Below are 25,763 nucleotides of genomic sequence, written 5' to 3' on the forward strand. Positions count from 1 at the left end.
CACAACATAGTTATCTATGTAGAAAATCCCATGGAATCTACAAAAAAGCTCCTGGAATTTAATAAGTTTGGCAAGGTTGAAGGACTCAGTGTCAAAATACAAAAATCAACCATATTTTTATGTATTAGCAATAAACAATTGGAAATCAAAATTTTTAAAAATATCATTTATAACAGCATGACCACAAAGAAGTCCTTACATATAAAGCTAACAAAATATGCACATGATCTATATGCTATGAAAAACTACAAAACACAAATGAAAAAAAGACCTAAATAAATGGAGAGGTGTGTCATGTTCATGGTTTGAAAGACTTGAAATTGTTAAGATGTCCATTCTTCTCAAATTGTCCTATAAATTGAATGCAATACCAATCAAAATCCCAGCTTTTCTTTTTTCTGTAGATGCTGATAAGCTGATTCTAAAATTTATATGGAAAGCAAAGAAATTAGAATAGCTAAAACAACTTTGAAAAAGAACAAATTTGGAAGACTCATCCCACCTGACATAGCTTTTACTATAAAACTATAGTAAACTAAATAGCCCATTACTGGCCAGTTAGCTCAACTGCTTAGAGCACGGTCTGATAACACCAAGGTCAAGGGTTCAGATTCCCATACTGGCCAACAGCCAAGAAAAAAGATCAAAAAAGACATATAAATTAGTAGAGCAGAGTCCAGAAATAGACCCACACAAATATGGTCAATTAGTTTTTGGCAATCTACAATGGAAATTCAATGGAGAAAGGACAGTCTTTTCAATAAATGGTGCTAGAAAACTTGGAGTGTCAGGTGCCAAAAAAATGAATGTTGACCTTACACCTACACAAAAACTGACTAAAATGGATCATAGACCTAAATGTAAAACACAGAAGAGGTCACAGAAGAAAATCTTCACGACCTTGATTTAGGCATATTCTTAGATATACAACCCATTTTTACAAAAGTGATAAATTGAACTTCATCAAAATCAAAATTGTTTGCTCTGCCAAAGACACTGTTAGGAGAATGAAAAGACAAGCTACAGACTGGAAAAGTATATCTGTATATTATTCGACAATGGACTTATATTCAAAATTATATTAAAAACTCTCAAAACTCAACAAGAAATAATTTTTAAAAGGGCAAAATATTTCAAACACTTTAACAAAGAAGATGTACAAATGGCAAATAAGCACACAAAAAGGTGTGCAATATCATTAGTCATGAGGGTAGTGCAAATTAAAACCACAGTGAGACGTCACTACATACTTATTAGAATGACTAAGATTTCTAAAACTAACAATACAAAATACTGGCAAGGATGCTGATCAACTGGAACTCTCATATATTGCTGGTTGGAAGGCAAAATTCACCCACTTTGGAAAACAGTTTGGAAGTATCTTATAAATTAAGCATATACTTATCATATAACACAGCAATCACACTCCTAAGAATGAAAACTTAACGTTCGTACAAAAACATGTACGTGAATGTTACAGCAAGTTTCATTCAAAATAACCAAAAACTGGAAACAACCCAATGTTCTTCAGCTGGTGAATGGATAAACAAACTGTGATACACACACAATGGAATACTAATCAGCAATAAAAAGGAATAATCTATTAACACATGAACAAAATATATGACTCTCTATGCTAAATAAAATGCACTATGCTAAATAAAAGAAGTCAGACTCAAAAGGCTACATACACTGTATAATGCCATTTATATAATATTCTAGAAAACACAAAACTGTAGAGATAGACAACAGATCAGTGGTTGCCAGGGTTTAAGTGAAGACAGGTTGACTACAAAGAGATAGCACAAGGAAGTTTTTTGGAAAGAACTTTCATGTGTCTTGATTATGGTGGTGGTTACACAACTCTGTGCATTTACCAAAAATCACAGAACTGTACACCAAAATTAAATTTTACTGCATATTAAAAAATAATTTTCAAAAATAGGCAAAGGCAGTTTTTAAAAAAGAAAAAAGCAATTTGGAAGATCTAAAAATAATAACAACAGAATAGATTAAAAACAAGACATCTGGAACAAGGTCAGGTCATAAAAGGGGGCACTAAGTTGGGGATGTTTTAAAGGCAAGCCAGAAATCTAGTTATCCAAATCAGTGAATAATATCAGGAAGGCAAAAACGCTGAGCTGCATATAAAGTATGCTTTTGATCCTGATTTGTCTTAGAGTCTGACACAAAGTTCTAATCATATAAGAGGATCCCATATAAAAATGTGGAGAAAAGAGAGGTTTACAAGCTAGCAATCAGGCAGAGTTTTAGCCTTTTTCTATACTAGTAACTCTAAATGAAAGGTTCTTAGTATGGAATACCTAGATAAAACTCCAGGAGTCCATGAAAGTCAGTAGAACAAAAATTCATCTTCATTTTTAATCTCTAACTGAAATGTATTATATTTACTCAGGTTATGAACATATGCAACTAACTGCAATAGACTAAACAGGACTTATGCCTTTAAAACTTATAAAAATCACAGATTCTTCCTTTCATATCATAGTACCACTGCTATTTTACTTTATATACATTAATAAACATATCAACAAATCATATATTTGAAGTTTTTAGTATTTTGATAACTGTATTTTACATAATTGGTTTTCTTCATAATCCTATGTATTTTACATATTTAAAATACATTAAATGTTTTAAAATACACATAAAACATTATTCTAATAAAGTGTTCATAGGCTTTTCTAGACTACCAGTGGGATCATGACAAAAAGTTAAAAATCCCTGCTCTAGATAATTCTGCACTCATCTTAAAAGCACCTTTTTCTCCAGGGCCTCTAATACCCTTCATACAAGCATGGAGTATCACTCTCCCCATGGTTATATAAGTTTACACCCAAGACAGAGAAATGCACAGCTTTTTTTTAAGCAATAGTTATATTTGTTTATGCTAACTAAATAATAGAATCCATATAAAATTAATGTACCAAATAAATGTCCCATAGTCATATCCATACAAAGAGGGACCTTACAATGGATACTACAGTGTTAAATGAAATGTACTTTCTGAAACTACAGATGGAACTAGCCTTAAAAAAAAAAATCAATCTATTTTATGTCTCAAATAAAAAGAAACTTAATGAAGGCATTAAAAAAGGATTTTAAGTTGATACGAATGAATAAAGAAGTATAAAATGTTTACCTGTGTTTTCTAAATATACACTGTACACACACTGCAACATCTTACGTTACCTAAACGAACCGAGGATCTCAAAAACAAAAACAAAAAAGCTAGATCTCAAAGGTTTCTACAGTAATAAAACTATAATTCCTTGGGTTAAAATTCCTTGGGTTAAATGATAGCAATTACCAACCAGCTGAAATATAGCAGTCATTGAAACAATGGAAACACCTAAATAGAGTTATGTATCACACAAGGACATTTCGGTCAACAAAGAACCGCATACACAACAGTGGTCCCTTAAGATTATAATGGCAATCCCATATAGCCTAGGTATGTAGTAGGCTATACCATCTAGATTTGTGTAAGTACACTCTATGATGTGTGCACAACAAGGAAATCATCGAAGGACCCGCAGTTCTCAGAACAGGTCCCCATCATTAAGCAACACATAACTGTAGTAGAAAGTAGTGAATGGATCTAAACTACAAAAGCAGCAAATTCAACTGTGGGTCCAGAGATCACCAGAGATAAAAAAAATTTTTCTGTGGTATAAAGATGATCTGGTGAAAACTATGAAAAAGAAGAAATATTCTTAGAGAAAAGTAAATATTACAAATATTAGAGTAAATATTACAAAAGTAATTCTATTACAAAGGCATTACACCTCCTTCCTATCAATAAAATGTACTAGTTAAAAAAATTTTTAGTAGGAATTTACCTCTTTTTTTATAACAGAAATCAAGGAACAAATAGAAATTGCTTTTCTGTATTTCCTACCATTATTTGGTGACAAAATAAAATGTAGCCATACTAAATCATTCATTCAATTTCAACTTAATAGTATATCATTTTTATATGTATGAATAACATTTTTTAAAAACTCTAACAAAAAATGTAATGCATTCAATCTATACTAATTTGACATATCTCTACCAAGATCTTAGGAATTTTTTATTATAAGCAGTCAAAATTATGAGTAGTCTTTAAAAAACTTCTAAAATACAAAAAGAAGAAAGAAAAAAGAATTCCCCATAATCTCATTAATTAGAAATAATTAGAAATAATCATTGTAACCATCTTATTTCTTCTATGGGTACCATATTATTTATCAGTAATAACACTATTAATCAATACTTACAAACCACTTCCTTTCAGCTATATTCAGCAAAGAGCGTTACAAACACTATTTCGTTTTACACTTAACAACAATCCTATTCAAGTAGTAGGTGAATATTTTACAGTTGTGTCAACCAGGTTTAAAAAGGTTAGGAAACTTACTCTTTTACTGAGGCAAATAACTGGCCACATACTGCAACCTAATGTGCAGCAGCAACAAAGGCAGCCACAAAGTAGCCAACGTACATTAACAGGAAGGTTCTTCTTAAGACAGCTGTTAACTCTGTTGATGCTGGCTTTAAATTCTTCAGGAGCAACCTAAAGAAAAGTTTTAAGAAATAATAAAATTGCAATATTAATATCAATAAACATGTCTCATTAGCATACATCTTTTTCTAATTTGCTAGGAAAACACTTCAGTTTTGAGGCATAAAAACAGTACATAAATAATGGAGACACTCACTTTTCCAGTTAATGAAGAAGGGAATTCTGATTCAAATTTGTTGCTCAGTCCAAATCTATTTTTTTAAAAAAAAGAATATGTTATTATATGTCGTTGTGGCAAAAGATTTAGAACATTTAACTAAATCAAAAGGTAAAGTAAATAGAATGCAGGTGCACATACAGAGGGAAATTTGAGACATATGATGAAAGTTCAAGACAAAATCATTGTAATAAGCCATTTACAAAATGCAACAAGCAATTATTTTAGCAGTTGAATCAAAACTTTTGTATAATACTAAGAGGCTAAATGTTAACTAATTAGTAGTATATAAATAAAAGAATGGTTCATTTAATTTAAGCTACCACCTTTACCTTAAAAACCAAGTTCACAGTGTATTATTTTAATAATACGGGTTAGCAATTTTTTGTAGCTTTGAATGTTACTGGTGGAGATAAGCAATGGCTATGAATTTTAGCAGATGTCCTTCATATATATACAATAAGACAAGGAGAAGGAAAAATGTAGGGAAAGAGTGGGGAAGAAGGGGCCAGCCAGTTAGCTCACTTGGTTAGATCACAGCCTCTTAATACCAAGGTCATGGGTTTGAATCCCTGTTCCAGCCCCCCTCCCAAAGGAGAAAGAGTGGGGAAGGGGAAGTAGAAAAAATAAGCAAAGTGGGGATTGACAAAGTGCTACCAAGAACTATCTTAGGTTTCATTCAATACTTATTTGTCAGTGCATTAGATAGTATGAAAAAATGTACACATCTGCTACATCTATTCCTATTCCCTAAAAGACCCTTTAAATCATGGTTAAAAAACTCTATGGCTTAAGAATTGATAAAAGACTAAAACTATTCTCAAAAATGGCAAATATGACAAGAACATAAAAGACATAATAAATTTACCCTATTTTGCTTTTACTATAAGAAGTCTACTAGTACTTGGAAAAAAGAATTCATTCAAATCACAAATATTGAACACTTTCTATGTCAAACACTTTGGGTAGTTCTAAAATAGGAGGCTTTCATAGTTACTTCTTTTTTCTTAAGATATCATATACATGGCCAATTTTACTTTTAAATAATTTGAGATAATTTTGAAAGTTCATATAATATACCTGTTAAAGCTTTGAAGAGGGACTGCAACTTTACATTTAAACCTAAATGGGATCTTGAAATATGTTTGTTTTACTCATACTCCACATACTTCCATTTCACTGCTTCCTCATTCTCACAATTCATAGCCATAACTACAGGTGTAAATCACTCCTGTCTGTTACCCTGCTTTCTAATCTTCATCCTAGTCAGACTTTCCCTTTCCTTATAGATCTTTCCCCTTCCAAACTCCTTTTAACAATTTCCTTTGGAACCACTAATCTGCTGATCTGCTGCTACCAGGATACCTCTTTGTACCTTCTCTTTAAAAAAAAAAAAAAAAAAATTAACTATATATATTCACTTTAACCAAAGACCCTGCCGAAATGTCACTTTTCCTACTTCAACTATAGCTCATTCCTAACCTTACCTATTTTTGTTTTTTGAGGTTTTGTTACCCTTAATTTGTGAAGTTAAAAACAAGTGATAAAAAGTAAAAACTGCCTTACAAAATATTTTGTTTTGTTTTCAGTTTCAATCTCCTCTTGAACAGATGAAAAGACAACAGACCAAACCAGTCCTGGGAGTGGCAAGACAGGCAGGGTGTGGAGAACTAAGCTAGGGTGGAAGGAAGAGTGAGAGAAGAGAGACCAAAGGGCTGGGATGATGTTAGTCTTATCTCTTCTGAGGAAATTCACCTCCATCTAATTCAGCAGCCCACTCACTGTGATAAACTCTGGATACTGTCATCACTTGGGACTGTATTACTTCTGAAATTCTGAACTGTAAAATTCTCCTCTTACCACTATCATCAATCATTTCATTTCTCCCATCCTTACCAAATTTGGCTTTTGGTATATGGTTGTAATGTATACCTTCCACTTCTCAGCAGCTCTCTCTGACTCCACTTCCTTCCTTCTCTGCCAGAACTACATGGTCAGTCATTTTGGCCATACTCCAACCAATATCCTTTATCATCACTAGAGTGTCCCTTGACAGCCCAGATTCAATTAAACTGTTTACTTTCTTCAATTCCCATTGCCTGAAGCTACTAGAGAAAAACCACATAACTATTAAAAATATATTATTTCTAACTTAAGCGATTATAGCAATATTTACTCATTCCTAATCAGTCCACTTTTCCATGTTCCATAGTTGTTGCTCCCCTATTTATGTGCTCAACTTTTTCCTCACAACTCACACATTTTGCAAATAACCATAGTCATTAACTCCAAGGAGAAAAAAAAAAAATCATTGACCATAAACTGCTTTACCTTCCCTCTAATTTTTAGATTTACCTGTTTGTCTTCACTATCTTTACCATCCTTCTCAAATGAGAAAAGGTTCCCAAAGCTAACCCTTTGATCCTGGTTGCACCTCCTCCAGCCTCTTCTGCAATCCACTGTTTTTTTTCTTCCCTTCTGTCTCCTTACTCACAAATCTGCATGAGTCCACCCAGCCTGAGAACCTGAACCACTATTTTTGTCTCCCTCAGTATAGATGGCACCATCTTTTCCTTCCTCAACCAATGTCTTGAGAGAGTCCTTCACATTCACTCTTTACCTCATTTCCCATTCATTATTCAAAATACTACAACTTAGGCTTTCATCCACACTTCTTTACCAATGAGACTGCTCTCATCAAAGTAGTTGAAAACAACTCTTGGACAAGTCCTCTTTCATGTAGTATGCTTCCTCCTAAAAAACAGCTTGAGCATCAGAACGTCTTATTTGGCATAGGTCATAGCAAATACCCTCTTTTTTTTTTTTTTTTTTTTTTAAACCGAAGCTGCGGCCTTGGTGTTAGCACCACACTCTCCCTAGTGAGCCATGGGCTGGCCCGCAAATACCCTCTTTGCTATGTGTTTCATCCCTGCCAAAAACTTTTAAGGCCTTTCTTTTTTTTTTTTTTAATCTAGGCCAACCAAAGCAATACTATCAGATAAAATTTTAGCAAGACCATCTTATTTTATTAAATGGATAAGAAAAACCACATTTCATGTTTGTTAATATAACTGCAAAATATCACCTTCAATGGTTTTCATTTGACATAAATTGCTTAATTTTGATACTGCGTTAGTTCTTCCCCCACCCCCCACCCCCCAATTTGGCAGGAGGCAGGGGTTGTTAGAATGCAAATAGGAAATATGTTTCAGTTTAAACTGATAGCATCATAAATTACTCCATTTATCTGTTATGCACCTACAAGTTTATATTAAAGTTTTTAAATATGGTAAAAATAATTTACTTTATTCTAAGATAAAGTACAATTTGCCCAGGACAATACTGGAAAGGCCAAATTTCAACCCATAAAATGGTAATTTTGATGTGCTTGAAAGAAGAGCAATGATTCCTACATTGGATAGGAAGCTGAACTCCCCTCAGACTCTAATAACCTAACATTCTATTAATCCAAAAAGCTGAAGTAGCATTTAATACTTTAAAAAGATATGATTCAAGGTGGGGGGCATGTTAATTCAGTTATCTACAAAGACTAAGAAAATAAAATTTAAAAAATATTTTCTGTTGGCAAGAAGGTCTTAAGATGGAAAATATCATGCACTGTCAGCAGAATGATAAACTGTTACACTATTTTCCAGAAATCAATTTGGCATTAAAAATATTTATACCTTTGTCACAGTGATTTCTCTTTTACAAACGTAACCTAAAAAACAACCTGAAATGTAGATAAGAATTCATGTGTAAGCAAGTTCACTAAAGCTTTATTCAGAAAGATAAATATTCATAACATTACAGGAATGGTTAAGTAAATTATGGTATCTCAATATAATAGAATTCTTAATATAATAGATTAGACCACCATTAAAAATGAAATTTACAAATAAAATGGAAAGAACATATTATACATTAAGTGAAAAAGAAAATTCAAAGCTGTACTTATATCATGATCTCAATTGTAGAACAAAACAAAAACCTTACAAATAGATAGAATCTTCAAGAGTATAATCTGATAGTATATAAAAAGGATCTTAAAAATATTCCTATCCTTTAATCAAGTAATTCTACTTCTAGAAATGTATCACAGTGGCACAGTATGTTAATGCATAATCAAGGATTCTGCAGTATTATTTTAGGGCAGGGGTATTAAAGACATTTTGTTCCATTTGTTGTTTTTTAAAAACAGGGGCTATTTTTCAGTAACGTATAGTGGTTCCTACATAAATACTTTAAAAGCATTTTATAATATACGATACCATAATTTTTTTATTCTAGTTGAAACTTTTATTTGGTATTAACTAGGTATTTTCATACATAAACAGGGAGGTTTAGGTTCACTAATCAAGTTTTCTAGAATGCTTTTCAATCTTTTTCATTGTTCAAGTCCATATAATCATCAGTCCTTTTTACTTCAGCTTTTAACTCTTCTATGTTCCTTGTTTCTCCTCATATTAACATGTCATAGAATTCACTATTGCATTGTCATTTAGAGTTAAGATATGTTTTGAACTCATGGTGAACTTTGCCTTTTAAATACAGAACTGCAAGAATCTGACTGCTTCAACTTGTTTTACCCTTGGCCAAAAATATTTGTTCAATGTTTATTTTCCTTCCTTCTGAATTGCAGTGCTATTTGTAACAGTGAAAGTTTTAAAATAACAGAAATATCTTACAATTATATTAATTATAATACATCAATCTGAAAAGATACTAAACAGCTGAAAACCATGTATACTACAGAGAATTGTCTGTAACTCTGCTCCTAAGCTGGCTACGCTTTGGCTAATTAGATCACAAACGGGCATCTGCTTTAAGAACAGTTAATCCCTAGATTGGCTAGCAGCACATGGGATGGCAGGGCCCAATGACCCTGCCCAAGTTAGACAATGTTAACTAACTCAACCAGTCTTCTCTCTTGAGGTATCTGAATATAAGACAAATAGCTGGTAACATGGCCAAGAGCTGAAAGACAGAGATAGGCTAAAATTGAAACCAAGGTACAATAAAGCCATGAAGACTGGAAGTCAAGAATAAACTGAAGCCAACAGTAAGCAGAAAATATAAGGTAAAGGGGAAAAGTAGTCTGCCAGTTCACATTGCAACAGCAGAAGCTGGAACTGAAAGTAGGTGAATCACTGTGACAGAGCACAAGACTAGGGAGCAGAGTACACAAGCTGCTGAGAAAAATGACAATAACTTTACCACCAGAGCAGCACTACACCTGAAACAATATTCCAGTCTGCTGAAGCCTGGCTATACAATGGCAAAGCTTCATGTCTTTAGTCTTCGTGCCTTTTTACAATAAACTTACACTGCTTAAGGCCACGTGGGTGGTTCTGTTCTTTGAAATCTAATAGAGCCTAATAATTCATACTTTTTAAGGATCCATAATGATATTGGCAAATATTCCCAACATAATGTTAGGTGAAAAATGCAGAAAAGACAATACTTTATTAGTATAGTCTCAATTTTTTAATAAAAATATTTACATACACACAGAGAAACACAAAAAGTTAATGCATCAAAATATTAATAGTGGTTAATCCTAGGTAAGGAGGTTATGGGTAACATTTTTCATACTTTCATGTTTTCCACAATTTCTATAGTAACATATATTACTATTTAAATCTAAACAAAGATTTCTAGAAAAAATTAAAATAAAAAGACTAGAATAAATACACCAAAATATTAAATGACCTTTGCCTCTTAGTGATTAGAGATATTTTATTTTCTGCTTCTCTGGGAAATACAACTTCCAAATTTTTAAATAATTTTTAGGTTTTTCTTAATAATTAGAAAAAGGATTAAAACCTAAAGAAAAAATAGATGATTAAAGAGATTTTGCTTTAATTTTTAAGTCAGACTAAGGAAATATATGTGCAATTGACTTGTTTAGATTTAGAAATACTTCTACTAGATTTAAAGTATATATTAGAGTACATTTTTAAGGATATTTCAAAGTATTTTTAAGTATATATTAAGTATATTATCAAGAACATACAAATTAAAGGGATAAATTGATGCATAAGAGGTAATAATTTAAGAGTCTCATGGCTAATTAATATGTAGAATCTAGGAAAGAGACTTACTCTCTTGAACCTAATAGTTTTTTCTATAAGAATAAAAAATGTTTATCCCTTGAACTAGACTCTTTTAAATTAAGAAAATATTTGAAAATTGGTGGGGAGACTTCTTTTTCTATCAACGAAATTTTAAAATTAAGACTGATATATAACCAATGTTAAAGTTCTCATAGCTTTTCACATTTGTACCTAAAATCCCCAAATATATAGGAGTTTGTTATATTTGTGTCAATAAATACCAGAGAACACATAACATTGTTGCTTTGGTTCAATAAAAGAAGTAATTAAACAAACAGACTCTGCATGCAGCCAGACTCCCTGGACTGAAATCTTGACAGTGCCATGTACTAAAAGTGTCACTTTGAGCAAGTTAGTTACCTTTTCTGAGCCTCAGTTTTCCTACTTACACTCCAGGGATAATAATAGTACCTATCCACCTCTTCTGAGACACTTGTGAAGAATTTTTTTTTAAAAAAAGAAAGAAAGAAAGAAAAATAGTGCCTAACTCATTAAATTAGTTCACATGCACAAAGCACCAACAATGCATGGCATAAATCCTACAAAAATCTTAGCTGCTTTTATGATTATAAAGCAATGTAAATGTCTGCTGTTTTGTATTATGGTTATCATCCTTCTAGTAAAGTGGGCAATATTATCATTTAATATCCACTATGGATAACCTGATAAACTAGAGAATGTTCACACTTCAGTGATTTCATAAATATCTTCATCAAACAGCTTAGTAGATAAAATAGCGAATGATCAAACTGGCTATCGTTAACTTCAAAGATTTCCCAACTTTTTGCCAACCACAGTCAGGGAGTGGCATGGAGGCAACAGGGCACACAAGAGAGGTACCGGGTTCAAAAAAACCAGGCAATACTAAAGGGCTACAACTAATATAGGCAAGCATTTGTCCAGAAATCCAGCAAGTAAATCAAAAATTGGACAGCACAAAAAAGTAATTGAGGTGAATTTGGAAGAGCAACACAATGGAGAGACAGAATGCCTGAATTGTAATCCTGGTTCAAATATCAACTAGGTATATTATCTTGGGACAGCAAATCTCTTTTCTGGTTTTATCTGCCTCAAGTAGGGCAGCTGACCTCTCTCAGAATAATATATGGCCCTAAGGTCAAATGCTGGACCAAAGTTTAAAAAAAAAAAAAAAAAAAAATCAAGGTTTTCTGAGTTCATTTTACAGACTGGACAGCTGCTATAAAATGGAAAAAGTTTTAAAACTTCATTCTTTTAAAAAAAAAAAGGTTATTGATAGTTTGTCTATTTACAAGAGAAGGTTGTCAAAATTTGTACTCAAGTCTGGCTCATTTCAAGTTCTGACAGAGGAAGCACTATGAAAAAAGAAAAAGGTAGCACAGACTAAGGGGAAGGTGGATAAGACTCATTAAGAAGATAACAGTGCTGCCAGTATGGATCTGGCCACCACATCTTAGGCATGAGTGGTGACAATATGCCTTGTACCCAATGAATATACATAACCAATAAAATTTAAAAAAAGGAAGACAATTGAGAAATATTTGAAGAAAATGAAAGACCTAGCCATCTGGATATCTGTAGTGAGTATTCCAGAAAGACAAACCAGCTGGTGCAAAGGCCCTAAGCTAGGAGTGTGCCTGGAGTGATTGAGGGAACAGAAAAGTAGCCAGTGTGATTACAGTGTGGTAAACAAATGGAAGAGTAGCAGAAAAGAAGTCAGAGAAGTAATGATGGGCTAGATCAGGAAGGGCTTTGTAGGCCATTAAAAGTACTCTGAAGGAGATGGGGAGCCTTGGGGGGGGGGTGTGGGGAGAGGGCTTGATACAGAAAAAAGACATGGTCTGATTTATGTTTTAAAATGATCACTATGGCAGATTTACCAAGACTATAAAAGGGGAGAGGCAAGTGGAAAGAGGAAAAAGAAAAGTAGTAAGCCTAAGGCAGAATAGACACAATGGCAATTCTTGCCAGCAGTAGAGGTGGCAAAATGTCAGGTTTAGAAGACAGAGCCCATGGATTTCTTGACATAATGGATGCAGTGAAAGAGAAAGAGGGCCATCAAGGATGTATCAAAAATTTCTGGTCTAAACCAATAGGATGATGGATTTGCCATCAACTGAGAATGGGAAGGCTGTAGCTGAAGCTGTGGGGGAAAGATGATAAATTCAGTTTTGGTTAGTTTGGATTCTGAGACACTCAACCTGTACAAATCTATAAATTCATGGAATTTTATCTTCCTGTAGATATGACAAGACCTATGAATATCAACTAGAAATTTCAGACTGAAACTGAAAAAATGGATTTATACAGATATCAAATAAAGACCGCACTTATTTCCTAATGCTAAACTCTGAGCTCAATGGAATCAGATTTTTCAGCTAGTTTTGAAGATAAAGTTGTAACTATGGAAGAAATTAATAAATTTTGAAGCATATAAATCATGCTTTAAATTTATCTGGGTGCCTCAATATATGTCTGAATATCAACGTAACTCAAGGAAGAAGGGATAGAACTGAAAGTTACTCTGTGTACCCAGAGGATACAGAACCTCTGAAGCTAGAGACATATAAGCGGGTCTCAGAATAAGTCTAAAAATGTTAACTCTGTGACCACATTGTGAACAATGTTTGGGTTCATCCAGCTCTGTAAAAATACAATATCATTCATAAACTAGTGAAATCAAAGACTTAATTATTTGAATCATGTATTAAATTCACTCTATTATAAATCTCATCACTATGCACAATCTTACAATAGTCTAACATTAGCATTTTACTAATTTTCAATTATTAAGATTATATTTTCAATTATTAACAGACGACTACATATGTTGTTATACAGTGAAAGTTACATACATGTATACTGACTATAAAATTCATGGTACTAACTAACTTCTGATGATACAGGGATTCAACTGATCTAACTCAACTATTGTACTTTATCTGTACCAGACTAAGGAAAAAAGATTTTTCTACATGTAATTAATACATATTTTAGAATATTATTCATACTTGTATAAATCTCATGAGCAAATCAATGATTCTAAATTATGTTCATTTAAGAAAAATATGGTTAAATTGGTTTATAATAAAGATTACCAAAAATATAAATTTCAAGTAACATTTATAACTGAATAGTTTAGAAAAGACGGAGAAAAGTGGCTAGGTTCATAGGAACTCTGTCACTGAACTAACCAAGGACTCCATTATAACTACCATGCAAAATCAAAGAGAATAAAACAAGGAGCTCATTATAAATACACTCACTTTTTACCAATCAAAAAAACAAAGGTAGGTTATCCCAAAGTCCAACCAACTCTACCCTAACTAAACTTCATTTACTAGACGGTGGGTGGAAAAGAGGTTAAGAAAACAAAATTATTTTTCAAGGCCACTGTAAGAATATTTTCGCTCTAGTGCATCCAATTCAGTTTCAAATGTAAGATGTAGGGTTGGCAGGTTAACTCAGTTGGTTAAAGCGTGGTGTTTTAACACCAAGGTCAAGGGTTCAGATCTTGTACCGGCCAGCCAGCAAAAACAAAAAGCAAACAAAAAATCAAGTGTAAGATGTAAAAAGCACAATCTTTTCCTCAAATCTAATGAACAGATGGTTGTCAAACACCACAAATGTTGTAACTAAAGGCTATCACTTTACGAAGGTCTTCATTTCAAAATCTATGATCTTGTGAGAAAACTCCTCTCCACTTCTGGCACATGCTACTCACTCTTAGCATATTAGCTGCCCCATGGCAGCAGAACAGGAAGTGAAGTTATGCCATCAAGACAGTCCCTAGTCAACAGTAAAGGCAAGCCATAGTTCTCTGACCTCACCCTCCGCAAGCCAAAACAAAAAACAAACCATACACACAAACACACAACTGGGGAATCAGATGGCAAAAGCAGCCAGCCATTGCCGTTTTTCCATATCATAGGAAAGTTGTATAATTTGACGGGTTATACCCATAACTGTAATACCTCCTTTATCTAAAGACCACCACCCTAGCCCAACCCATTATCATGTCTCGTCTAGACTGCAGCAATAGCCTCCTAAATCTCATTCTAATCCCTTTACAATCAATCCTTTCTGGCCCCTGCTGAGCTCTCCAATTTCATTTCAAGGCACTGTCCCCTTTGTTCACTACATTCTAGCCATAACACAGAAGTGTCCTTTCAGTTTCTCAGGCAAGCCAAGCTTTTCTGGCTTAGAATTTTGGCACCCACTGTCCTCCAGACTTGGGGCGCCCTTCTAGGACTCTTTCATCCTTCCTAAATGTTACCTTCCTCAGAGAAGTTCTCTCTAACATATTACTTTCAATCATAGCACCCTTGGGTCTTCTTCACAGCAATTTTCTCAGATATAATTTGTCTATTAGCTGCAAACTCCATGAAGGCAGGAACTATGTGTGTTTCATTCACAACTGTATACCCAGAGCCTCACATATCTGGCATAAAATGAAAATTAATAAAGACTTGTTCAATTACTTATTAGAAAACCTAAAAAAGACAGGTGATGATCAAGGATTCAGCAAAGTAAATAAATACTGAGCAAACAAAATAAATACTGCAAAATCCAAATACTAAAATTAAAGCACCTACATTCAGTACTCAGAACTTCTCTTACTTCATAGTTTTAAAATGATTGGTTGTTTCATTTCCAAGTATAGCTGATGAATTAGATGAAAAAAAAAAAAAAAGTAACAGTCCACATATGTGAAATTCAAAAAGAAAATGCCATTTAGAGAAGGTTCTCAAACTCCAACATACCTCAGGCCTCTAAGACATCACTATGTACCAACCTGATAATATCCTGCTTTTGAATAAATAATTCCTCTATTTAATTAGATAGTTCTGATTTACGCTCAGGACTTTGTTTTAAAGCAGGAAAGCATATGTAACATTTTAAATTGATTTCCAACCAAATGGTAAAAATTAACCAAAAACTGCACATGCAGGGATAAACTTCAAAATATGTCATAATAATTTGTGAATGCCTATTATGAAGTCCAGGTCATTAGATAAATTATTTCTGACTCTCCCACCTAACCTCTAAGGTAGATATTATTCTCTTTTGCAGATAAGAAAACTGATGTTCACAAAGGTTAATTTACCTATGTTTACAATTAAGAAGTGTTTAAGTATTGAAACCAATCTACTCGACATCAAAGACCACACTCTTTCCACAATACTATCCATTAATTTCCAACTGTGGTTGATATGAAAGCACTCGAGCTCTTATTAAAAAAAAAAATTCCTAGACTCTTCCCCTAAAGATCCCAGATGGGGGAAAAATCACCAAAAAAATCTTACACAGAAGATACTAGAATAAGGACACAAAAGAGCATTTGTTGCATTGAAAGCTTAATTTTATTGAGAATGAAGTCTTAAATAACTTCACACATTAGCAACCTAAGGCAGACACAGAAATTATAGATTTAAAAGATTCCTTTCTGAATATATAGTTGGTCTAATGTCCAGGGCCTTTAACTTGTTAACAGTATAAACTCTAGTTGGAATTCAAGAGTAGCTATAAAATTAAAAGTATTACTCTTCAGAGTAATATTATTTAAAGTAATGTTATTATGTAGAATAATAGTTCTTAATTATTTACCATCATAAATCATTATACATAATTTACTTTTCACCATTTAGTCTCTGTCTTCCACTTAGCTAGTCATGTAAAATTTTAAGTACTAGTCAATTTCACATCTCTTGGTAGGCAGAAATCAGACACTGAACTCTTTGGACTGAAACACCATGTAAATTTTCAAATTCAAATATAGTAAAACTTTGAAACCTCAGTTCACTGCCATATTTCTCATTTCTTCAAGAAAGGCTACCCATAAAGAAGTTTTAGTAGTTGGTCTAATTAAAATACTTAGCATCTTTCCTTCATATTACCAAAGATATGTTTAAAGCCATATTCTAAACCAATTAATTTCCTCTCAAATTATAAGGAATAAAAAAAACTCTGGGGAAAAAAAATCTACCTTAATTTGACAATTTCCCCACAATTACTAAATTTCATTTTTAAAAAAGAGAGAACCATTTATCTCTTCCATGTGGTAAGAAGTCTACAGTAAAATACTGTTTGCCTTCATTAGGAGGCACAGAAAGGGAAGAAAACAGTGATTTCTTTGGCAATTCTGACAAAGTACAAAGATGTATGTAATTACTTCATTCATTTAGAGGATATTTCAGAACTATGATATTCCAGACACTATATTAAATAGTGGAGAAATAAAAACCAATAAGCACAATCCCTGCCCTCAAAAAACTTTACAGCCTGTGGAGAAATCTCAATAAGGTGTTTAAAAAATCTCAAAACAAAAAGTTTAATCTTTAAAAATGAAATATACCTTAATATTATGCTGGATGGGGGAAAGAGGGAGGAATTATGAAGTTTAAACAAAATTGTTTAATTGAAGTGATTCTGTAATTTGAGCAACTCATGCTCAGGTCTCTTATTGTTAACCACAGCATCTGACAGCAGTCTTTGAAATATGGATACATTTTAAGACAGACAATTTTTTATTAACTCTACCATTTGAAAAGTCAATACACACTAAAGTATTCTTGGGATGTCTCCTATGTAGATTATACTGTATCCCAAAGTAGTTTCTAAACTTTTTCATTTCAAGTCATATTTCTAAATCTTCTATTTTCCACAGTATACCTTAGATGAAGACAAGCAAAGAGTGATGTCTCACAGTCATTGATAAAAACAGATGCTGAGGATGAGGAATTATTTGTGGAGCTAGTAAGATTATACCTAAGAGAGTACATGAAGACATGGTAATTTAGTGAAACTAAAAGAGAATAACATTAGAAATAAACGTTAAAAAAATAACTTGGCTCTACCATAGGGCTTAAATTAGAAGTCAAAGATTATACATAATGGTGGGGCTCTAGGAAAGCCCCAAGTTAGATTCTGATTTAGGAGGGGTATAAGGTGAAATGGAAGCAAATAATGTCAATTATAAGGATAGATTAACTAGGAAATATTGGCCTAAAACTACTTTTAAATTCTAACTGTTAGATTAACACATCCCTTAGAGGTATCACTATTGTGAAAAATGATCTGGCCAACACTACCTAATAAATTAATCACTTTTTTCCTCATCTTCATTATATGAGAAGTCACCACAAAAAAAAAAAAAAAGAAAATCTACTTTTAATTGAATTGTGAGCTCAAGCCTTTTAAATTACATGTACACAAATATTACGCAATAACAGAATTTCTCATCTCTCCCTTCATTCCAATACCACATTTCCTCAAAATATGCTTCTGCACAAGACTTACCATATTGCTGCATATATCTAACAATGAAGGAAAATATTATACTCATCCAGAAGAATGTCAAGAAAGAATACTGATCATGATAGAAATACAAAGTAAAGTCTGATTTGGGGTCAATAAGACATTAAAAACCACTTTAAAGCAGGCTTTGTTTAGGCAAATTAGACGTTTTGCATCCTATGACCCACACAGGAATGTAGTTGTGCCCAAAACTAACTTAGAATTCCCTGTGAAGTAAAAAAATGGAAAGTAACTTACTTTTTCACATCGCCACAATAGACATGCCAATCATGTCATATGAGACTACAATGATTTCTAAAATAAAATAACAGTAATATTGAATCATAGTAAAGTAGAAAGACAAGAGTAGAAATATGCAACTGCAAAGGCATACTCAGAAGTTAAATCTGTGAAAAATATATGGTTAGACCTATACCTTCCATACTGATATGGATTACAGACAATTCAGTTTACACCATCATTTACTTTCAAATTGGTATGGGAAGACTACTGTGATCAGCTCCTCAGTAAAAAAAAAAAAAAAAAAAAAAAGACAAAAAACAAAGGGGAGGAAATGGGTGGTGGAGGAGGCAGAGGCAATGATAAGCTTAGGCAATCTTACTACAACTGTTTTAATAGCTCTTCCCACTTACATTTATTTATTTATTTATTTTATTTTTTTTTTATTTTTAAAGATGACCGGTAAGGGGATCTTAACCCTTGACTTGGTGTTGTCAGCACCACACTCAGCCAGTGAGCGAACCAGCCATCCGTATATGGGATCCGAACCCGGGGCCTTGGTGTTATCAGCACCACACTCTCCCGAGTGAGCCATGGGCCGGCCCCCCACTTACATTTAAAGGCAAGAAAAACTGAACGTGCTCAACAGTTATAGTAACACATAAGAATCATTTTCAAAAACCTTTATATGTGCTAATTGGGCCATCCATTGGCAAAGTATGCCTGTAGTGGATTGAATTATGTCCCCCCAAATTCCCTGAAGCTTGAATTGTGTCCCCCAAGATTTATGTATTAGAAACTTAGACCCCACTGTGACAGTTACGAGGGTGGAAAATCCTATTATGGTAATTGAAAGGTGGAGCCTTAAAGAGATTGGATTGTAGGACGATGCAGTAGTGGATGGATTAAAAATGGTGGTCAAGAGCATGGTTCTGAGGGCTTTAAAAAAAGAGTAGAGTCTGTCTTTTTCTCTCTCTGCTTCCACCATCTTGCAGTGTGAGACCCCTGGGTCACTGCTGCCGCCACCAGATGAACTTTGGACTTCCCAGTCTCAGAAACTGTAAGCAATAAATTTTGTTTTCTTATAAATTACCCAGTTCCATGTATTTTGTTACAGCAACACAAAAAGGACTAAGACAATGCCTGAGAATTATGCATAACAGGGTCATGGAAAAAAGGTTTTGTATTATTATACCTATTTATGTCACCACAAAGCAGACTTAAATTTTCAATGCAAAAATATCCTTATTCTCATCAAAATACTTCACACAGTAATTTAAACACATACAAATTGCTTAGAAATGGAAAAAATAAGATTAATAAACAGTGAATCACTGTTAGGTTTGAAAAGGGAAGTTCTGATTTCTTAGTACTATGTTTACTTAGTACCTATGTTCCTCAAAGTGTAAAACCATATCTAAGGAGGACATTAATTAATAAAGGCTAGTATTTACTGAGCACAGTAACACACACTGTGATGAATTCTTTGCATGTACTGTCTCATTTAATTCTTAATAATCTTAAAAGATAGGGACTATAACTGTCCCCATCTGAAGAGGCATAGATAAATAATTTACCCAAGAAGTGGTAGAGGTAGATTTGAACCCAGAGCCTAGAACCAAGCTAAATGGGAGGAGAGAGAAGAGGTTGAGGAAGACCACAGAAATATTAACTCCCAATGTAGAAAGGCACACTATTTACTGGTGGCAGACAGTTCCTCCTTACATCCTGGAATAGTGGTTTTTAATCCTGGCTACACATAACAAAATTTTGCCTTTTCTTTGACATGAGGAATGTAGGTGGTAGGGTAGACAGCATGAAAAAGTTTGGAAATCCCTTCTTTAACCATCCGTATACTCCTTAAGTTTAAAACAATGCAAAAAGGTCCTAAGAGTCAAAGTAAAAAATAAACAGCAGGTTAATGAGACTTTTGTAATATACGTTAAAAATGTAATATTTATGATATTTGGTCATATTCTTTAATTAAGCTGGTGATGACAGATAAAACACTTAGTAATTTATTGAGGATAAATTCCATTGTCTTGTCATGGTGCTGTGACAGCAATTATGCAGTGTTTTTACCCTGTTAAGTCATCTGAATATAAGCTAACAGGTGCTAAGGAAATCAAAGCATTACATAAGCATATCCAAACAACAATATGGCTGGTCATATCATGTATTGAGAAATGCAAGGATCTTGCTGACAACCTTATATGAGAAGACTTACTGTTTAACTAAGTTATTCACAGCACATCCCACTCACTCTATAAAAAATATAACGAAAACTATTCCAGATATTCTCAGACTTGCTGGCTCTTTCATTTTACTGAAAAGGTGAAGTATATGGAGAGATATCTGACAAGTACATAAATTTAATCTATGATTTGAACAAGAGATCTAAAATGAAAAAGGGTATCAATACCTCAAGTTGTACAAAACTTTGGACTCCTCAGAGAAACATTACAAAACTTCCTGCTTCCGGACAGCTCATTATTTGGTTCAAGTCTTCACATTCCTTTATTAGTCATGACCTTTCAGAAAGCTTTCATTGCTCATTGTTTGAATAATATTGGACTTTTAATGCTGTTAGTTGTACTTACAGGAACCCTAATCAAATGAAGAAGGCATCCTGGAGTTCATGTCCCAAGGAGGACTTAGGTTACAAGTAACTCTCAGCAATCTGAGCAATGTGTCCCTCACGTAGTTTTTTTGTTTTTCTGTTTTTTTAATTCCTTGTAGACATTTATCTTTCTGCATATCTTAAATTTATGTTCATCTATACGTTTTTATCACAAACAATTACAGGAACTTGCATTAGTTCCGCAGAAATTAACTCTGTTAAGGAACTGGGAGTACCTGTGGGTATGTGTGAAATACAGACACAAGACAGTGAACCTCATTACCGATTGTCACTGGGGTCTTACACGGCCAGATCTGGCCTCTGAGCCATATGTCACTAGTCTCAAAGGCCCAGAGAACCACAAGGTAACTGGGCGAGAAAACAAGGAGGCACCTCACAAATGCATGAATTTCCACCAAGAAGCTGAAGGGCTGGCCCCAACGGCAGACCCTAAAGGAAAGAAGACCTTCCCCACTGGGATCCGTCACATCGCCCAGGCCTGCAGGGCCTGCTAAAAGGGGTGTGTGGGGCAGAAAGGGCAGTGCCTGTCCCCACTGCGAAGACCTAAATAAATGAAAATAAAGCAAGTTCTCACTTCCTGGTCGCCTACTCTTCCCGAAGGCCTCCGACCCCAGACGGACACCAGGGAAAAGGGGCTCCCGAGGAGTAAGCGGGGCCCAGCCTTGCACCCCCCCATCCTCGCCCTCGCCCTCCTCCGGGCCTTACACGGTGACGTGACCGGAGCCGCGGACCACCACCGGGTCCGGCGAGTACTTGAGCAGCTGCTCCTCCAGGGCCCGCTCCTCGTCCTCCTCCTCCTCATAGATCTCGTCGAAATCCGCCATCCTGAGCCTCCGAGCCCCCCAGCCCGAAGGGGCCTGACTCCAGGGGCTGGCGCTGGGGTACGGGCTGGCGAGGCGGCGGAGGCTGAGGTGAGTCGCTGCCGCCGGCTCCGAGGCCGCGGAGTTCTCTCTTGGCTGTCGCGGCTCTGATTACTGAGAAGATGGGGTCCGGACCGCCGCCACAGCCACCGCCGCCATTACCATCAGCAATTACAACACAATGTCAACATCCGCCCAGGGGCCGACACCTCCACTAGCACCGCCGCGGTAGCCGCCGCCGCAGCAGCAACTCAGGGAACCACAGCAACAGCCCGAGCCACCCGCAGCGGGAGCAGCCAGCTACGGCATCGCGAGACTTCCCGGGAGTACGGGCGGGCGCGTGCGTGGGCGCGCGGGCAGGCTGGCTGGCAGGCACTGGCGGGCGCGCGCACGTGCGGTCCCCCGCGCTCCCAGACCATGGTCCTTCCTCTACTTCGACCCGCCTGCGTTGCAGGGGGCGCGCGCTCCCGCTGGTACGGCCCCGCCCTCCAGCTTCTGGGTCGCGGAGCGAGAAGGCGGTTGCCCTGCGGCTGGAGCCAATGACCCCAACTCGGAGAACGGAGCTCCGAGTGTCCAGTGGGACATACAGTTCCCCAAAGTAACCGCTAACCAAAACAAACTGAAAATAAAAGCCTTGGTTGTAATCAAGAATGTATCGTGCTTGTGATTGCCAGTTTATCTAATAATCGAATCTCCCTTTTCGTCCTTTTTTTAGTCTATGATGAGAACCAGAGCCTGTACCTTCCCAATTTGAGGAGCCCAACAGACAAACTGCAAACAATTTTGGCCACTTTACTGCAGGATTTTCCAAAACATCTCCAAATTCAAACATCTTGTCCCTTTATCTTCTTAATTATAGTCCAATATGTGAAGCCAACAATGATGATTTTTTTTTACTGTGATACTATGATTACTATAATGGTTGATATCATGATTCCAAACAAGAAATCTCACCGTAGTTATAAAACAAAATTGATAAATACTCTGGATGCAGTTTCTCGCCCCAACTCCCTCACCAAACATAAGCTGTTTTCTTTCCTTAAAACCAAAGAAAATCCTTTTTCCTTTCTTACAAGTTTCTCCCACAGAAAACGAAAAGAAAGGAAGCGAAGGAGGAAGGAAGGGAGAAAGGCAGGGAAGAGAGGTAGGGAGGAAGGAAAAGGTTGAGTGGATTCTGCTTATCTGCCTAGTAAAAGGCCTAAGGGGTCACCTTGGATGTATTTGGTTTCATAGTCAAGAACCTGCCCAGGCATGCAAACAGCACAGGAGCAAGAGTGGGCTCCTGAGGAGAGAGTCCTGGATGAAGAAGATATACTGTAGGGAGAGGAAAAGATAGTCCTACTGGACCCAGCACTGCTCAGACTATTCTCCAAGTACAGTGTTCATGTCCTAGCAGTTCACTTTAGAATTTAGATGGGTCATTAGTAAAGTGCAGAAATTGCAAAGGAGGTCAATGAGGACAGTGAAAAATGCCACACAGTCTCCTATTGTAAATGGTTGAAGGAAATGAGGATGGTTAACCAAGATGAAGGAAAAATACAGTAGGTATATCAGACTTGTTGTATACCTCCCCAAAGAATATTTATTCATTCAACAAATATTTACTGAACTCCAACTATGTGGCAGGCACTATGCGTGTGTGCATGTGTGTGTGTGTGCGTGTGTGTGTGTGTGTGTGTGTGTGTGTGTGTGTGTGTGTGTGTGTGTGTGAATGAGGTACAGTCCTTGCCTTCCGGTAGCTTAACTATCATTAAGGCAAGCATTTGTAATTCTGTTGAGTGCTAATGGAGCACACATGAGGCAGCTTGGACTGGTGATTAACAATGGGTTCTGGAACCTGACTGCCTGGCTTTGAATCTGAGCTCTGCCACTTACTATGTGACCCTGAACAAGACATTTAACCTCCCTATTTCTCATGGGTAAAAGGAGGATAATTATACTACCTACCCAACTGGGCTGCTCAGCAGATTAAATTGCTAAATATATGAAGTGCATAAAAGAGGGCCTGGCACACAGTAAATATAGGGTGATGACAGGTGATCTTTAAGGCCTCATCCAAGTCATTGACTCTATGAACATCACCAGAATTTTTTGTATTATGCAACATTTTACCATTTATGAAGCCTATACATAATATGCCATTGATATTCTCCCAAGAACCCTGTGAGGTAAGCAAGGAGGGTGTAATTTATTCTTTAGTTTCAGAAATGCTATGTGACTTTCTCACAGCCACGTGGCTATTTAATGGCTAACTCAGGACTTCAAATACAGCACACTGGGTAGCCCAAGTTCCTGAATTTCCTTCGTGGCAGGAATGAGAAGGCCAGTGACAGCACTCAGGTGAAGGAGCGGCTGCAAACAAGAGAATAAGAACAGGAACCAGAGGGAGGAAGGTCAGCATGCCCAGGCATGGCCCGGCATGTGTGTGCTGTGGCTGAGAATTCACCTTTCTACAGAATTCACCTTTCTGTAGAAACAGTGGCCAAGATAAGGGGCTTGTGCCCCAAAGTATCTAAATCATCACATTGCTGATAACTTTCCAAGGGCAGAGGAAACCAGGCATGGCTCCTTAAATCTCCAGCACCTTCCTCAGTTCCTACTTCAGAGAAGGAGCTCAATAAATATTATCTGGATTAAGATAAATTGTTACTAGTGCTATTTCCGGAACACCATGAGTTAATTAGGCTTCAGAGGACTGTGAGAACCTCACTCTTATCTTAACACTGGTTCTATGTGGGAGAAGTATTCTTGTTCTACAATCTATTCAATAGAGAGATCTTTGTAACTCCCACTATCTAGGTATAAGGTGGGGGCCTCTCTCTCTCTCTCTCTCTCTCTCTCTCTCCTTTTTCTTGCTATGAAAAACCTATCAGAACCAGCAAAAGGGTGTGGGAATGGGAACAAGGCCAAGAGAGTGAGGGAAAAATATGTCAAACATTTCCCTGATGATAGTTGACATCATAATTCCAAACTCCACCTGTAACCTTCCAGGGTCCACTTTCCTGTCAAACTCCTTCCCCCAATTTGTTCCTGGGGAGGGTTTTCTCCTGCACCCTACTAAGTACTCATCCTTGTGTATAGACTCCTCTCCATTTGGGTTCCCGTTTACATTCCTGTGTCACATGCTTTCACATTTACTTTCAGACCAAACAGATTAAAACCAAACAGGGTAATGCCTCAGGGGCCTATAGGCAGCAAGTCTTCCCTTGCTTGTAAGGCAAATATTCCTATATTTGAAAACCTCCAAGTTCTGTCACTACCTAGCTGAGTGGCCTTGGGAAGATTCAACTTTCTAACCTTCCTTTTCTTCATCCTAAAATGGAACTTGTGCATTATCAAGGGGTTATCAAGGATCAGATAAGATGATGCATGTGCTATGTACTGAATTGTGTCCTCTTCCCCCAAATTCATATATTGAAGCACTAACCCTCAATGTGATGTATTTGGTGATGGAGTCTTCCTAAGTTTACATGAGATCATGAGGATGGGGTCTTCATGATGCAATTAGTGCCCTTCTAAGAAGGGACAACAGAGAGCTTGTTCTCTCTCTCTCTGCCATATGAGGACACAGCAAGGAGATAGCAGTCTGCAAGCCAGGAAGAGAGCCCTCACCAGGAACCAAATCAGCCAGCACCTTGATCTTGCATGTCCTAGTCTCCAGAACTGAGAAATTAATTTCTGTTGTTTAAGCCTTTCAATCTACAGTGGACTGAATGTTTATGTCCCCACAAAATGTGTATGTTGAAATCCTAACCCCCAAGGTGATGGTATGAGGAGATGGGGCCTTTTGCTGAAGAAGTAAGCTCTCACTGGACACCAAATCTGCCAGCGCTTTGATCTTAGACTTACTAGCCTCCAGAACAGTAAAGAATAAATATTTGTTGTT

General features: G+C 36.0%; 1 protein-coding gene across 2 annotated transcripts in view; it reads right to left on the reverse strand.

The window, feature by feature from the left end:
- Positions 1–22,194, reverse strand: part of CHIC2 (cysteine rich hydrophobic domain 2) — a 42,886-nt gene extending 20,692 nt beyond the window's left edge. Inside the window, exons 1-3 of one of the 2 annotated variants that reach the window (XM_063108363.1) lie at positions 21,723–22,194; positions 4,725–4,779; positions 4,508–4,579 (exon numbers count right to left, since the gene is read on the reverse strand). In XM_063108363.1, the coding sequence (XP_062964433.1) occupies positions 4,508–4,579; positions 4,725–4,779; positions 21,723–21,841 (246 nt within the window). In that variant the 5' untranslated portion in view covers positions 21,842–22,194. Of the gene's footprint in view, positions 1–4,423; positions 4,580–4,724; positions 4,780–21,722 lie in introns of both variants that reach the window. The other variant, XM_063108362.1, reaches the window with a different exon arrangement.
- Between the last annotated feature and the right edge of the window lie 3,569 nt (positions 22,195–25,763).

This window comes from Cynocephalus volans, chromosome 9 (genome assembly GCF_027409185.1).
Source record: "Cynocephalus volans isolate mCynVol1 chromosome 9, mCynVol1.pri, whole genome shotgun sequence".
NCBI lineage: Eukaryota > Metazoa > Chordata > Mammalia > Dermoptera > Cynocephalidae > Cynocephalus > Cynocephalus volans.